The sequence below is a fragment of the Pterocles gutturalis genome, unplaced genomic scaffold, assembly GCF_000699245.1.
Source record: "Pterocles gutturalis isolate BGI_N339 unplaced genomic scaffold, ASM69924v1 scaffold22527, whole genome shotgun sequence".
Lineage (NCBI taxonomy): Eukaryota > Metazoa > Chordata > Aves > Pterocliformes > Pteroclidae > Pterocles > Pterocles gutturalis.
Genome location: NW_010113377.1, coordinates 349 through 16,633, shown reverse-complemented (window position 1 = coordinate 16,633; position 16,285 = coordinate 349). Strand labels below are relative to the sequence as shown.

The window sequence follows — 16,285 nt, the reverse complement described above, 5'->3', positions numbered from 1 at the left end:
CGGTAAAACCAGTATCCTGTACACCAGCAGAAATGCTGGTAACAGCTACGACAATCCTGACAAATGGTAAAATATTCCACAAAACTTCCTCTCAATATTAAATGCTCACATCAGTGCAGCAAGTTTCGTGTTCATTATTCCAAACAGGATGCTTGCGATTTATTTAACCAATTTGTGGATTTCACTTTGAAAAGCACACTGATATCCAGGCAAGGTGTTTGTATTTGCCTTCAGCCACAAAAGAAAACGCAATGTTGATTTTATTTAAAAATTGACTTTAGAACCAGGGACCTGCCTTGGAGTTTATATACCATTCAGCAAGGGCATCCAAACCCAACCGGAATACTAAGCAGTATGGTATTTACACAGCATTGGATCTATTTGTAGATGCAAACATCCCAACTATGAGGCCAAGCTGGACAGATGGGGGAGGGAATCAGGACATGGGAATTAAACTGTCCTGCAGCTTGGAGTTAGCAGAGCCCAGAGAGAACACCTGGTGGGGCTTCTTCCTTCCTAATTCATCAAGTCCCACTCGCTGCATCCAAGGTGATGTACATCTATGCTCCCTCAAGTAAAAAAATCTAAAATAACTATGTAGGACCTCACTTTGCAAGTTCTGCTACCCATGTCACTCCACGCCCAATCTCCACAAGAACCAGCTCTCTTTAAGGAAGGCAACCTGCACCAAAACAAACGAGCAGTGCTTTCTACCACCCATCAGCATCTCGAACCACCAGCCCTGGTACGCCCAGACACAACACCACATCCTTCTATGCAAACATACTGATGTATACATGTAGATTTTAAAATACAGTAAACATTTGGCAGTTCGGTAGAGTTTTGAAAGGCTCGGGAAGTGCACAGACCAGTTTAAAGTAACAGCATTCCCAGTACAAGCCGCCTGTCCCATCCTACTAGTGAGAACACACAAGGATACGGCAACACCAGCAAGGATCTAGCAATCTTTCCAGGTACTTTCAAAACTGACCTAGGAAGAAAGATGCAGTAAATAGCTTCCACTATCTGCCGAAATGGATACTAGCTTTGAATGGCCACAGAAAAAAGGGCAAAAAGAATACTGGAGAGTGCTGCATACAGAGAGGTGAACACCCTGGAAGAAAAATGTACCGCTGTGTCAGCTTCTTCATTACATGGAATTCTGAGTGACGACGCTTGTTTGAAACAACTTAATTTACAGAACGACCTGTCTTCCCGGCTCAAGTATCACCACAAGAATCCAGGTATTTGGTTTCAGAGGCAGCGTAGCACACTCGCAATATGTTCAGCTAAGTTGCTCCATATGTGACAAAACTAACTGGAAACATGTTTTTGTTTTTATAAAATCTAAAGTGCTGTTTATTCTGGAATAGTATGGTCTCAGCTTTAAGTCGGAGTTAATACCAACCTCTGCTCACAGACAACAAACGTAGAAACTCCATGAATGCACCAGTCTTAACTGCTGGTTTCACAGTGCTCTGCTCAGCGCTTAATCAGAGTTAACCACCACGCTGGGGTACAGAACACATAAATGCTTTCAATAAAACAATTCTAGCTGTAAAAAACAATACAGTACAGAAACAAATTCAACAAAGGAATTCTTTACAGGATCAGGTAGAAGAACTTTAGACTACTAGTCTGTACTAACTAAGGAGTTCCAAGATTTTTTAAATCAACTCTAAGAGGGATGAGCTAGACCATTTAAACAGAACACACGCCAAGGACATCACAACACCAGCAAGCGCTGGGCAATTGGGAAATGCCTCGTAGCTGCTTTCAAAGTCCATCCAGGAAGAAATGTAAAGGTTTAGCTTCTCTTCAAACATCCTTGTATTACTGAGGCAGGAAAGGAGACATTATAAGAGAGTTGGAGAGCAGACATTCAGGGGAACAATGCTAATGCACAACACACTAGTCCGAACGTGGGCTTCCAAGCATCAGAGAGCGGAGCTGACTGCTGACTACATCGTTGAGATCCAACTAATTTTGACGCTGGCTATCCTCAGAGTTCACCAAACAACAAACCTGTTGTTCTGTGATTGCATGGTCAGGGGAAGGACGGATTGAATACCTGTCGGAAATTTATGTTAGCCTGCCTGGGAGGAATCTCGCTGCTGGACAACCTGCAGATGCTGAGCTGTCAGCCCCTGGTCAGAGGCTACATGAAAACCTGAGAAACTCTGATAAAGATCAGTACAAGAATGCAGAAACACTCCCCCTCCTGCACTTTAAAATGACCACAGCAAACCAAAAACATTTGTATCTTTTTACAACTTCTAATGGAAACAATCTGATAGTGAAGACAAACAATACCGTGACTTCAGGATCAGAGTTCTAACCTAGTGAAACGGAGAAATACAGAAGAATGTGCGCTATGCAGATCTTCTGCCAAAAGCTGACAATGAAGTTTCCCCCTCCTCCTCTCCCAAATGTGAACTCCCTCTGAAGTGTATTTGTAGCTCCGCTACTTTATGAAACGGAGAAATACAGAAGAATGTGCGCTATGCAGATCTTCTGCCAAAAGCTGACAATGAAGTTTCTCCCTCCTCCTCTCCCAAATGTGAACTCCTCTGAAGTGTATTTGAATTTGTAGCTCTGCTACTTTATAACCTTTGTAACCTGTACCAGGAAAGCCATACCAAGACACAGGTACACATAACCGGGGCTGGAGGAAGGTGAAGTCCTCCAGTGGTTTTCCCCCCTGCAGCAGCCTGGGAAAGCATATTAACAGTGCAGAGAGCAACCTTGTCTCAAATTGCTTCTCAACCTTAATCTTACAGTACTAGATCCCAATTACCCTAAGGTGATAAACAAGGTTTAAACTAGCTCTAGTCTAACTAGGCTGGCAGCAGCCATGGCAGGAGCGATGCAGTGTGCTCCCAGCACATCCTGATCACAGTCTCCAGCAGAGGAGGACGAGAGTCCTGTGACAGCCCAGGACTGCCCCACCTGCCATGGCAACTGGCCTCCAATGAACACTTAAAAGCAACAGCAAGAGTACAGCTGGAACAAAAGGTAATGCTCATTTACAATTTCACAAGACGTGCTCACTGAGGGAAGCTGGTGTCCACAAGAGTGTCTTTCCATTCTCAACTCCCGTGATTTTTGTCACTCAAAGCAGCCGCTTATACATCAATTTCCAAAAGAGCAGAATGTAAGTGAAAGATACAAAGTTCATTTTTTTAAACTAACTATTCAGTGCTAATAATTTAATCTAGAGCAAAAGAACCATGGAAAACCATCAACAATACTTTTTGTTAGAATTTAAGAGAACTGCTTATAACAAATATGTAATTGCAGTAAAAGGCCGTCTGAATTCCTCAGTGTTGAATACAAAAGCTCCTGAAGAGAACACAATTTTGGCAGTCTACTAACTTTGGAGAGTTTGGCACTGCAAGGTTGCAAGTTAATCACTAGCACATTAGTACACAGTCTGGACCAAGCTGCATGAGAAAATAAAAAGCTGCTAGTGCTCCATGTCTCTGGAAAAAAAAAAAAAAAAAAACCACGCACAAAAATCAGATCTAGCCACCCTCCCAAACTCAGAGCACTACATATCAAATTTTACAACAGCATTTTAAATAAATCGCAGGCCTTCTACAGAGTACTTCCTGAAACTGCACAGTAATCAGATGGATACATCAATTAACGATCCCAATTTCTGTGTTACATGCTTATAAACGTGGATCCTAGCCAAAGGTTTTAAGCAGTGTCAAATGCGCACGTATTTCAAAGAGAAGACAAACCAAGTGCAAGGGATGGAATTTTTCAAGTAGCCCTCATTCCATGGAGGACCGGCATGAGAGAAGTCACAAGCAATTAAGGTATGGTGGCTTAATGAACTCACATTCACCAACTGAGCTGCAGCGCCTGCGTGCACTCTGCCCACTCCAGCTGCAAATTAAACACGTTAGCTTAGAACATCTACGCGTTGACACAGCAGACACTGTCCTTCAGCATTAGCCACGGAACTACATCGATGCAATTCCCCAGAACGTTAATGCTTTCAAGCCCTTTCACATTTTTTCACGTTTTAAACCAGTGGTTGTAAAATCCTTAAAAGCAGTTAAAAGTATTCTCGCATATCAGATGTTCACAAACTGTCCGTTCCAACGCAGCCCAGGCCTCCTTAAAAACCCACCATTAAAGATTCTGTCTCATCAAGCCCTCTCCAGAAGAAAGGCTGAAGATGAGCTTTTCTACAGCAAAGACAGGTTTCACAACTGGCTCAAACACATCTAGTCCACTACGGGCAGAGACAGTAGTCTCATTTTTCCCATCTGGCCCCAGCTGCATGTTCCCATTCCCTTCCTTCCACTGGCATTCACATACCATCATCAGGACCAGGAAGATGATCTGTCTCCAAGCTCCCCCTTTTTTTCCTCCGTGTAGAGGCCGTTTGCAGCCAGTGCAGTTTCCTGATCCACACAGCTGCTCAACTGTGCAAACACGAATGCCGACAGAAGGACGGGAGCGAGGACAAGTGCCACTGCCCCTTTCCCCAGCAGCGCGATTTCAGCCTTACGTTGACTGTGAAATGGAAGCGCTGCTTAGACACGCTTGGGTCACACTGCTCAGCTTTCCATAAGCACTACAGATTGCTTTTAAACACGAGCTGAGGCTCTGGCCTCACTGGCATCCAGCAGGAGCATCCAAGCATGCCCCTACCATACTAGGAAGGAAAAGACTAAAATAATGACTTCTGGCCTTAGAACTTTTGAAGGCTGAAGTACAAACCAAAACCAAACATCACTATAGTTGCTGGTCATTTTCTACACGACATGGCCAGCAACTACTCTCCAAGCATCTCCACATTTCAGAAGCTGTATCTGAGCACCTTTCCAGGCTAAACAAAGACAATGTGATTCACTGATGGAGTTCAGCACCATTTCACAGCTCCTTAAAAGAGAGATTAACAGGAAGCTCAACCTACTCAGCATTCACTAAGTATGAAACTCAATCCCCTAAAATTTAACTTAAGAACCAACTTGCTTAGGAATGGCTTCCCAGTTCTTCATTCAGCTGAGCCAAGTCAACCATTCGGAGAAAGGTACCACAAAACACTGAGGCTGCACTAGAAACATCTGACTGCAAATGATAAAAACTAGCTTCTGGAAAAACCAAAAACAATTGTTCGTTATGATTAGTGGGAGGAGCCAGTCGTAAGTTCAGCAACGGAAAACTTGGTCTTTGGGTAGCTTTGTTCCATTACAGCGAGCCTGGCACAAACAGCAAATCCACAACCTTCAGTTCCAGTTACTACACCGGTTTTATGATGAAACAGATAATTTTTCTACTCCAAAGTACTGAGCAATCAACCTCTTCTGGTTTACTGTTCGCTATCACTCAGTTGTGGATCATACAGCAAAAATTTTAATTGACTTTAAAGCTTCAGAGATCCTCCCTGAGCCTCCTGTCAAATATCAGGCAATAATCTGATTTCCCTGCAAATCTGCATTAAAATTCCAAAGACCAAGTTCTACCCTCTGCTGTATCCATCTCTAGAAAAGTGAAAGGGAGGGAGAGAAAACACAGCCCACAGTTCCAGCTATTGTTGTACAAGCCACAGTGCAGTAGGCACTCAAGACCAACAAGAATTATGAGGAAAAAATAAACTATTCTGCACAAAAGTCAACAGATCACCTCCATAAACAAGGGAAAGGGATCTGCTGAACAAGGAGGTCTCTCTTTCACACAGCCACTTCTCAGAACAGAACCACACTTGAAAGAAGATAAGTGACGGATTATCTTTTGTCTCACATTTACAGACAAGTGTGAGACAAATTCTTCCCCACTGAGGTACAGAACTAAAAGAGGTAACAAGAGCCTTTAAAGGGAAAAACATCACCTTCTCCCTCATTTCCAAACATACTATGTATGCGATTGGCTCACCTAGGTAACTAAATCCAAATGATCGGGCTGATATTTCTGTTGGTTCATTGGACTATATTTTGTACTCTGCTTTTGAGACCAATTATACAATTATCATCCAAAGCTGTGCACAATGGAAGCATTAGCAAGACTGACTTGATCTCTATCAACAGGTGCCAGCAAACACTCTGCCAATTTCATGCAATTTTACTTCCAAAGCCATTATAATAGTTGGCAGTTTACCAAACTCAAAGATATGTTTTAACCCCATGAAGCCTGAGTATAATTACAGTAAACACGCCACAGAACTGCACCTCAAGTATTTATGATACAAGCGTGAGAGGCGAGTGCCTACACCAGAGCCAGCGTGCCGTACTCGTGTTCCTGCGTGCCACGAGCACCGCATTCACGGCCATCTGAAAAATGAGAATGAAGGAATTTAAGCCACAGAAACTCACTTCCAGTGTACTTGGGTTTAAGACTCTGCTAAGCTCTATTATTAACACTTTGGAGTGACAAGGAGAGTGTATGAGTGTTGAACAGAAAAAGAGCCCCTATGAGAGGGAAATCAGCTCTGAAAACTACAAAGGTAACACATGAAAACAGAGATCCTCTCTGGTTTATATATTTTTCCTGATTTGACTGGAGACTTTATTCCTAGGTACCTTTTCTGTTTATTTTCATTTTCTCAATGACAAAATAAAAAATTAATAGGTGGTTTGGGCTGATGGCATGGTGGTAGGTGGAACAGCTCCATACACACTCTGATATTACTACCACTCTTGTTATCGCCTCATTACTCAGTACAAGAAATAGCTCCAGGAGCACTTAGCAACACAGTGCATCCAATCAACTAAAGATCGCTAACGGCTGCGTGTGAAAGGCACGCAGGAGTGGAGTGCCAGGGTACAACCCGGGAGCCCGGAGCACGTAGGAAAGAGCGCTCCATTCTCTCACTATCAAAACTGGGTGGCCAGGCTCCAAGCTCTTTGGTAACACTCTTCTGCCGCCCTCTCTCGCTGCGACTGCACTTCCTGCAGTGAGCTTGACTTTTCCACAACACACCCACCCAACGCTGCTTCCTCAGGACCGGGCTCCCCATCTACCTAAGCACCACTTGGCTGCTCTCAGCTGCACTTAAGCAGCCCTCTGGTTTCTGCAATACTAGATTAAAAAAAGTAAAACCAATTTAAATGCAAAGAGTCATTGCAGACACTCCCCTTGTCACATACAAATGTGTTAGCTCTAGAGTAACATCATCCCTGCCAAATCCAGTCCAGAAGATTAAGCTTTCTTTTCTTCCTTAGGTGTTGAAACACAGACCTTCTCTCCAACTTCCTTCAGCTGTTGCAGAAGCACACTAGAGAAGTCTAAACCTAACCAAAGGAACACCTTTCTCCTATCCATCATCAAGATCATTCCTCTAATTCAGTCACGGTTTCAACAAAGTGCTTCATGACATCATTGTGGTATTTTCCTCCCTGAAACAGAAGCTCCGCCGGGCTTTTTCTCTTCTGAAGGACTTAAGAAACAGTTGCACACAGCAGTCCAAACAGCTTCTGTGTCTGAACTAGCAGTGATTCTCTCCCCAGAGAATCAGAAGGGCTTTGCACTCTGTCAGACCATCATGCTGTTAGAAGGAGTTTATTTTCCACACCTTCAGCTGCTAACATTTTTTTTGTGTCTGCTAAATCTCCTCGAAATATAATTGGGGAAGATGTTAACTACTCTGTGTGTTACCAACAGGTACTGCTGCTTCGATTTCTCCACTAACTTCCAGCCTTTCTCTGAACCAGACCCCAACCGTTGCCTCCTCCACATAATCACCTTTTTCCACATTGCTCTACATTTGCAACATCCTGCTCAACACCAGTTAAGTGTTTTCTGTACTTTTCCAAATCCTTCCCAATGAGTATTTCCTACTGCAGGCCATTACTGATGCATTCCTTATCTAAGCCCTTGTCACAGATTTTGTCAATACTGCAAAGTCCATAAGTACAGATCATGTTCTTACACAGATATCCGGTATAAAGACAAATAATCACGTCAAAACAGTCAGGCATCCCTTAGGCCTGATGGAGCAGAACGCAGATTTCATGGAAGCTTCAGGTAACTTTTTTTTAAACATAATGCAAATGGCAGTGATGAGAAGATAAAGAAGGTTAGGTAATAAACTTTGTGCTTCTAGGGGCAGGTTAGCTTATCAAACTATTACATAATTTTGCAATCAGAGTTGTTAACTGTTGGCAGCACTTCACATCAGAAATGAAATGGATTAACATGTAAAAACTCCAGCAAAAAAGCAATCCTACCTTCGTCTCCTTCTGGTGCATAGGAAGCTGTAATGATGTCGATGTCAGCACAGTTCATCACAATTTGGTTGGTTGCCTGTTTCACCTGGAAGAGAAATTTTTTGAGCATCAGGAAGAAATGGTGTTCCCTACTCCCCTGAGCTCCCTTCGGTAGGCGTTCCCACCTCCCTTTAATCTAAAAACCCCTCCATCATCAAGTGTTGGAAATAAAATTTAGTGCTTAAGAGTGGTAAAAAAGAAAAAGATATTCCAGTGCCTGCTCTCATTTGTTCCGGAACACGCGTACTTGAATCGTGTTCAGGCCATCTAGACCTACTTATCAACGCTAAATTATTTAAGGGAACAAACTGCCTGTTAAAAACTGGTATGTAAGCTTGACAATAGGGCCCTTGTACATTCCTGGGAATCCAAGACCAATAAAAATAGATAGGGAGCCGGTACGCTTCCTTTTAGAGACGACCTACAGGAGAGTGTAGTAAAAGCCTTTGAACACAGACTTACATCTTCCAGAGATGAGCAGAAATACAACCTACGGACTGTGTTCTGAATGGTCAACACCGTAAGAACTTCTTAGGTTAAAAACATCTGCCAAGAAATTCGCCTTTACATTTTCCTGAAAGCTTTCCTTCTGCCAGCTCTTGGCTACACACACTTTGCTTTATTTAACAAGTGGCCAGCGCCCAGCATAGTAATAAACTGTCTCGCTGTGCCAGCTTTCTATTTGGATGCAAGAGCTTGAATACAGAGGAATTCAAATTAAATATCAATTAATTACAAAGGAGTAAAATATTTGGGAATTAAACTAGGAATTATTTAGAAACTTATGGCTGAAACCACTCGAATCATCACACCGCATCGAGCTGGTAACTCTGCTAGTCCAGGATACAACGTCTAGCAGCAGACAATGCCAGTTCTTTACATAAAGGAGCAAGAATTCCCGTAAGAGCCAACTAGAGTTCAACATGTGCGCAAAGGAACTGCTTCCTACCCCAGACAGAAAGCTCCTGAAAGCATACAGACTTATGTCCCTTTCTTGGTTTGCCACTATTATAACCTTAAAATGTCCTATTAACACCTGCACCCATTGCTCAAGCTGTCCATGTTTGAACACACAACAGAAGCCAACCGGACCCATTTGCAACGGGAACTGGTTCCCGGGAATCAAGAGCTCCTTCGCCCCTGCAGCAAAACCAGCAAAGTGCTCTGCTCACGCACGCCAGCTCGCCGTGCCACCAGCTGAACGCAAACGCATTTATTACAAGTAAAGTCAAAATAACAAGCTGTGAAGTGTCACAGTTCAAGCAGACACTTATCACTCCGCCACAAAGGAGCTGGTATCTCCGCGAGATGAGTAAACGGAGGCAGACATTCACTCTTAAGCTGTTCCACCTGGGCTCACTGCAGAAATGGCTCCTTTAGTCATTGTGTACATAAAAACCCAATTCAAGTCTAGTCTGCGATAAGAGAGGCTTAAGAAATTTCAATGCATAACCTGATAGGCGTACCCACATCACAGGAACGTTCCATCGAGTCTAATAATCTGTGAGCCAAGGGGCTAATGCCAGACACTCCAAGGAAGCCAGCCTCCACAGCGGATGGTCAACACAAGACAAACCCAACTCAGAACTTTCTAACCTCAGTCACGAACTCTGCTTCTCAAGCAAGTACCTATGGCTTATTCCTATGAACAGAATTCTTCGTGTAATATTACACAAAGGCTTATACTTTTTGACAAGATCAACCATTGGTGAATGTTTCTAAATCCTGCTTGTCAGTCACCCTGCAGCGGTGTCCCCTACAGACCGGTGCAGAAGAGCTGGGCTCTCTTCACCATGGTGCCTCTTTATGGTAATAAAATCAAAACAATGTTCCCTGATAAACTTAACCTGATCCGAAAAACAACATGCTTGCAAAGCATAAAACCAGCAAGCATAACAGATGAAGGGACACAGGTTAGACTCCATGCTTCCAGTAAAGATTTACAATCTGAAATCTTTCTATTTTTTTTCCATTTTGGTGTGCATGAAACTAAAGGATTACAAGACCTCCCAAAAACCAAGATCAGTGCCCAAGAATTTTCATCACTGTATTAAGCACTGGGGTTTTTCAAGGTCTTCTGAAACACAGAAAAATCAGAATGAGAAAAGCTTTTTATAAATGTCTAGTAGAAACCTTCATTCAATCTCCAAAGCCAAATCTCTCTGGATTAACAATTCAAGACGCATAAAGAGCTGTCCAAATTGTAGACAATACTGGGTTTAACAATAGGCTTGCTCTTTAAAAAACAACCTCTTCTGAGGACAGAAGAATTTTCAGTGTAGCACTGTGCCTGCAAAATAAGAAAGCTTAGGTTTAAGCAGAGACAACTTCAGAGGCTCTTTAGACAGGCAAGTACCTACTTTTACACTTTTTTCTTACCCCTACAAATATCAAGCCAGTTTTCCAAGAGAGTGCAACATACTGGAAAACATTTAAAGGCACTGAGTGAACCCGTAGCCTAAAAAAAAAAAATCATTCACCCTCCAACTCCCAAAAAACAAAGGGCAAAAGTCAGCGTGCAGATATGAATATTGACAGTTACTGTGCAGCACACTTCCGAGGCTCTCATAGTTTATTGCAGTGGGGAAAAAAAAAAAAAGTTTTCCCGTTGGCACACAGGCTCTAGCATGAGAGCCTCCTCCCTCTGATCCACTGAAAATAATGAAGTACAGACACACCTGTAGGAACAAACCGAAAACAAAACTATTAACCACCCAGCATACTTAACTAATGACCATTTTATCTCACATGAACCTATAGCCTAACGCTTACAGACACACCTGTATCATGAAAATCAGTGAATGTGTTTTACTGGAAATGATATGTCGAAACTGCTTTTACATTTCTGCTAACACTATGTGCTGGAAGACAGATATTCTGCTCATGCGGCGCTTTTTACACATGCAATCGTATCAAAAAGCAAAAAAGCACCTTGCTGCATCAGGTATAACCAATTACAAAGCTGCACATCTGCGAACTGTCACCCTGCTTCACCCTCCTCTACAACTCAACACATCTACTCTTCAACGAGAAGAGGCTGATGAAGGCAAGAGCAAGCTCCGCACGCCCACAGCGAGGGCTCTGCTTTTGCCACAAGGCTGACACGCCTAAAAGCAGCAGCAGAACTGCGACCACTATCTGGAATGAAGGGATGTTTCAAAACTTTAAACCTGTTGCTTTTGATGAAACTCAAGTGATATAAATCACCATTCAAATACCTGTGAGATGAGCCAGACGCAGATACCACAGAGCAGGTCTGCCCTGCGATAAAACTGCAGAACTTGAGGATGTTTTAACTGTGCCGGTAACCTGCCATTGAGACCAAGATGACACACACTTCCCAACCCGCTACACATCCACGATCACGCTCAGCACTTGTTTCTGGGAAGGGAAAATCTCACCCGATAGGAGCTAACAGCTTAAGTTCCCCTCAAAAGTTTTCCAAGGTAACATCACTTGATGGAAGAGGAGCTAAAAAGGCTAATTATTTCATTTTGAAAATGAAGAAATTTGCAAAACTCTGACAAATAGGACTCAAAGATGCTGTAAAGCTTTTCATTTTCAGCTGTTATCAGAGCAGGACAGGACTTGATGGAAAAAAGCTTTTTAGGATACTAGGAACAAGAATTTCAATGGCTTCAGCAGAATGCCAGCCTACCCCAAATACAGGATGAGGTGCACCAAAAGACATCTTCTATAGTCAAAGCTAATTCTCCACAGCTGTTCATAAGACTGGATAATTAAAATCTTGTCACTTGACTTCAGAGTCCTTTTCTCAATCTAATGTTATAACAAACATGTATATTTTTAGCATTTTACTCTAAAAACAGACAAACAAAACCACTTCGGTTTTGCTCTAGGATGTATCTTTTTAAGAACTTCAATACAAAAAGGGATAAAAAGTTTTAATTCATCTGCATCTCAAGCTAATTACAGTAGCCAAGTAGTAAAATTACCAGTGCCACAACTAATTGACCCACAGGAAAAATTCCCTTCATTCCAAAGAGCACCCAACCGCCTTGGACTGCAGCAGCCACACACACTTCACAAGTGTCAAACTCACACAGACAAGTAAACCCCTTTGTGACCACGATCAATGCCATCATCTCAGCCTCACGAATTTCAGAACTGAAAGAGGCCTTTCAGCGAGGGAGAAGAGCAAAGGCATTCCTATTTTTGAAGCCGGTGGCATAAGGGTCCACAGAGCCCTGAGGTCCTGACTTTGAAGCACCAGACTCGAACACTCAGCGTGGGACCCTTAACCCTCCAATTCAGATCTAGTTTTATGTCTGGAAATGGAAATTACAATGCGGGATAGCATGACCATCTATTTAGACTAGACAACTTCCCGCCCACCCCATGATCCTGACCACAAATACTACACCCGTTAAGCTTAATTTTTCAAGGTTTACATACAAGAGTGCCACAATTAATTTTTAACTGGCATGCAGCAGGATCAGAAGACTACACATTCTTTACTCTGGCAGATGCTGCATAATTAACCTACAAAAAGCAGAAGATACAGGTTAAACATTGCTAAATATAACGGAGTATCCTTCAGATATTAAGGGGACTGCGAAAGAGATTTCAAAGAGCCGTCTACGACAGGTTGTAGGTTATTTAAAGATAGGTTGCTTTGCAACCAAGAAACACCTCAGTGTAGTTTGCAAGGAAAGAAATGAATCAACACCCAACGCTCTCCAAAGGCAGTTTATCCAGAGGCAAATACCAGGAAACTGGAGACAACCACGCACCTTCCTGAAGCTCTGCACCACCACGCCGGACAGGTGATCGTCTGGAGCCCTGAGAGCATCAGAATTTCCATTTAGAAGCTTGAAACAAGCGTTGAACTTTGGGAGCCAGATGTTTGTTTCTGTTGCTAGTTACTCATGTTTGGCTTTTCGGCGGGATGCTGAAGAACAGACCAACAGCACATCCCCTCTTTGTTCCAGCCCTCGGTTAAGCCTCCCAGGAGTCAAAAGCAGAATGGAAAAAAAGTTGACCCAGACACTGAGTAATAGGAGTGCGCTGCACTGATAACCAGACCCTGAGAATCAGGGTTATAATAATTAAATCTCAAGCTAACAGATGAATAAAGTAGATGAACTATTTCCACCAAAAAAAAAGAAAAAATCTTAATTGTGCTCATTCAGAAACATCCCCACACCCAACAGATCAACAGTTTAAAATGCTAAAAGACGACACAACGGACAGAGCAATCGCAGGATTATGAGCAGGCGACTCTATTTCACCTCCAGATCCGCTACCGACATGCACTGTCCGGTCCTCCCACAACCACGTTCTGTCCTAGCTGTGATAAATGAACTATTTCACAAGGAACCTTTAAGGATTTGGGGGGTTTTAACCGTGATAAATGGCAATTATGTAGTGTCAGTTTATATAAGTTACATAATTCTACAGACTTCAACAATATTCGTATGACCACAAATTTCATTATTTAAAAATCTCCAGTAACCAGAGAAAACTTAATATACAGGTTACCAGATACTTTAAAAGCTTGGCTTCAAAAGGCTACAAAATCAAACTATCAAGAGACTGATTTCAGTATCGTTCCTTTATCAAGAAACACCAAATACCAGACAGAAGGCAAATTCCCTAACCTGAAAACTAGAAGTGCCACAATCAACTACAAACACTGATCATTTCTTTTCAAGGCTTTGAAATCAACCTGGTCACTGTTGACACTGAAGCAACAGCTTTATCTTTTGAATCATAAAAGGCTTTATTCACTGAAGCTTATTTGAAGGAGACACATAGGTGTAACGTTTATTATTGTGGCATAAAGACAAAATGTTTCTTTAAGTTACATTTATGTGCAACAGCCAACACAAGTGCTGCCCCAAAGCCAAGATTGGAAGGTTATTTAACATTTCTTTAGGGCTTGGTGCTCAACCCGAAAGACTTGCCAAAATTCTCCACAGAGGGCTGCCAAATCCTATTTAATGGCTGTGAGAAACACAAACTGACCGGTCAAGTGTTTACTTGTAACACCTTGACTATCACAGCCTTCACTAATTTCGGTTTGCTATTAAAGATGCAAAATAACAAAGCAAACAAACACTTTCGATGTTGTAATGAAACCTTTTCCTAATTTTGTGATGAATCGTGCTTGATCTGGTGTCAAAGCTGCAGCACTGACCCCGCAGGTCAGGAAGCATCACTGCTTTAAGTACTTGATGTGGATTATTGCTTGTCCAGCCATTAGCATATTGGAATGGGGCGGAGGGACTAATAATTAGTCTTGATTAGTTATAAAAAACAATACCTGGATCTTCAAGAGGAGGCAGTATATGTATTTCCCTACCCAAAATCTGGAAAATTCAAAGTTCCTGTCTTAACATAAAACCACTTTTACCTCCACATCTGCACGATGTGTGCTGCAGCTCTCAAGCATGCTGAAAACAGAACGCTTCTGATGAGCTCCCCCCCTCACTACAAGGTGCCAAACAAACAGCCAACAGGTCCTTAATTGAACCAATTACATCAAAAAGCACACAAATGCTTTTTTTTTTACTTTCTAGATTCAATCCCAGTTCAAGAACAAACCAGCATATTCCTAAGTAAGCCGTTCCCTTGCACAAAAAGTATCCGTATCCTGCCCACCCAGTACTCTAGGTGAGCTGCTTGTTCTTCTCTCCATTAAGCTGCAGAATCGTTACCCTCTTGTTTTCTGGAACATGGCTTTACCATGCTTTGGACACTGGCAGCCACAGGAAACTTCTCCAGATTTCTAACTCAAGACAGCCATGCAAACACTCGCTCCATAGACCTTCCTGCACCTCTCCTGCACTTGCTTGCATGCAGCTGGGACATGATTCTTCAGTCTACAGCTGTTAAAAGTTATTTTAAAATAAAGATATATGCTTTAGATATCTTTTAAAAACCTCACCCTGTATTTTTTTGATTCTCTCTACAGCGGGAACGTCAGATCAGCTCACCATGATGTGAACAAGAGTTTTTTACAACCTTTAACCCTCCAGATCAGAGTTCTTCCTTAACACATGCCCTCAGCTGGTAGGAAAGTCCAGGATTTTGCATTGTCAGGTGGTATCCATTGCTCTAGGAATTCATTGAGCAATCCCCTGAACAACAAACAACATTAAAAATATCTCAACAGGACTAAACTCTGCAAACCAACTACCGTCTCCACAAGAAGCCTCCAAGTCCCCGTTACTCCTGGATTTACACGAAGTTTCCAAGGCTGCTGTTCAATACACTGTCTCCTCAGCAGCAATGCTGGCTCGAAAAGCCACTACTCCCCTCCCCCTGAGTGTTATTTTTAACCTGGCTGATTTCAGTGATCCCATTTACAGCACAGCCCCACAGCTGTAACAGGACTGAGAAGCAGCAACTTGGGTGTGAAGACAGGAATAGGTGGCTAAGATTAAGACGGAAGAGATCGAGAATTTCTCAAGCCAGTATTTTCTCCCAGGCTGGCGCACCATCAGACTGAGACCCCAAAGACAGCATCGGCCTGAGGACCTGAGCTAGAACAAAATCTCCAAGGCGATTTACATTTTCAGTATTTCTTCCACGTGACACAAACTTACTCATCTCTGGTCATCTTCCTCCAGGTCCCTAAAGTCACAAGATTCATTGTCATCCACAACCTTTCGCCCTCCCTGGCTTCCACAGACGCCGGACACTCGCCCAGCGAGGCACTTGCTCTCTTCTGTACCTGGGCTTCAGATTCTGCAGCTTTATGGTGCTATGTCCTTTTAAAACAAGGTTTTAACCACCTCTTTAGACCAAGATGTAAATCTGCACACATCTCAGTGTTTAAAACGTCCCTCAAATACTTTTGAGCTCTTGAGACAGCCATCCCATTTTACGAATAAGTCCGGTAAGCCCTTTCAATGCTGTATCTCTTTCAAATCATTGCACAAGGAAAGACATGAAAGCAAATCTATGAAATCTTGGCACAGCAGCCTGAGAACGGCTATGAGACTTGAGGGCTTTCATCAAACATTCTGCCTTTGAAGCACAAGCAGGGGGAAGCTTTCACCTTTCAGAAGAGGCAGAAGACCCCATGTTTTGAGTTT

General features: G+C 42.7%; 1 protein-coding gene across 1 annotated transcript in view; it reads right to left on the bottom strand.

Moving 5' to 3' along the window:
• NPEPPS (aminopeptidase puromycin sensitive) overlaps positions 1-8,292 on the bottom strand; it is a 26,857-nt gene extending 18,565 nt beyond the window's left edge. The window contains exon 1 of the mRNA XM_010074482.1: positions 8,184-8,292. Coding sequence (XP_010072784.1) covers positions 8,184-8,292 — 109 coding nt within the window. The remainder of the gene's footprint in view (positions 1-8,183) is intronic.
• Between the last annotated feature and the right edge of the window lie 7,993 nt (positions 8,293-16,285).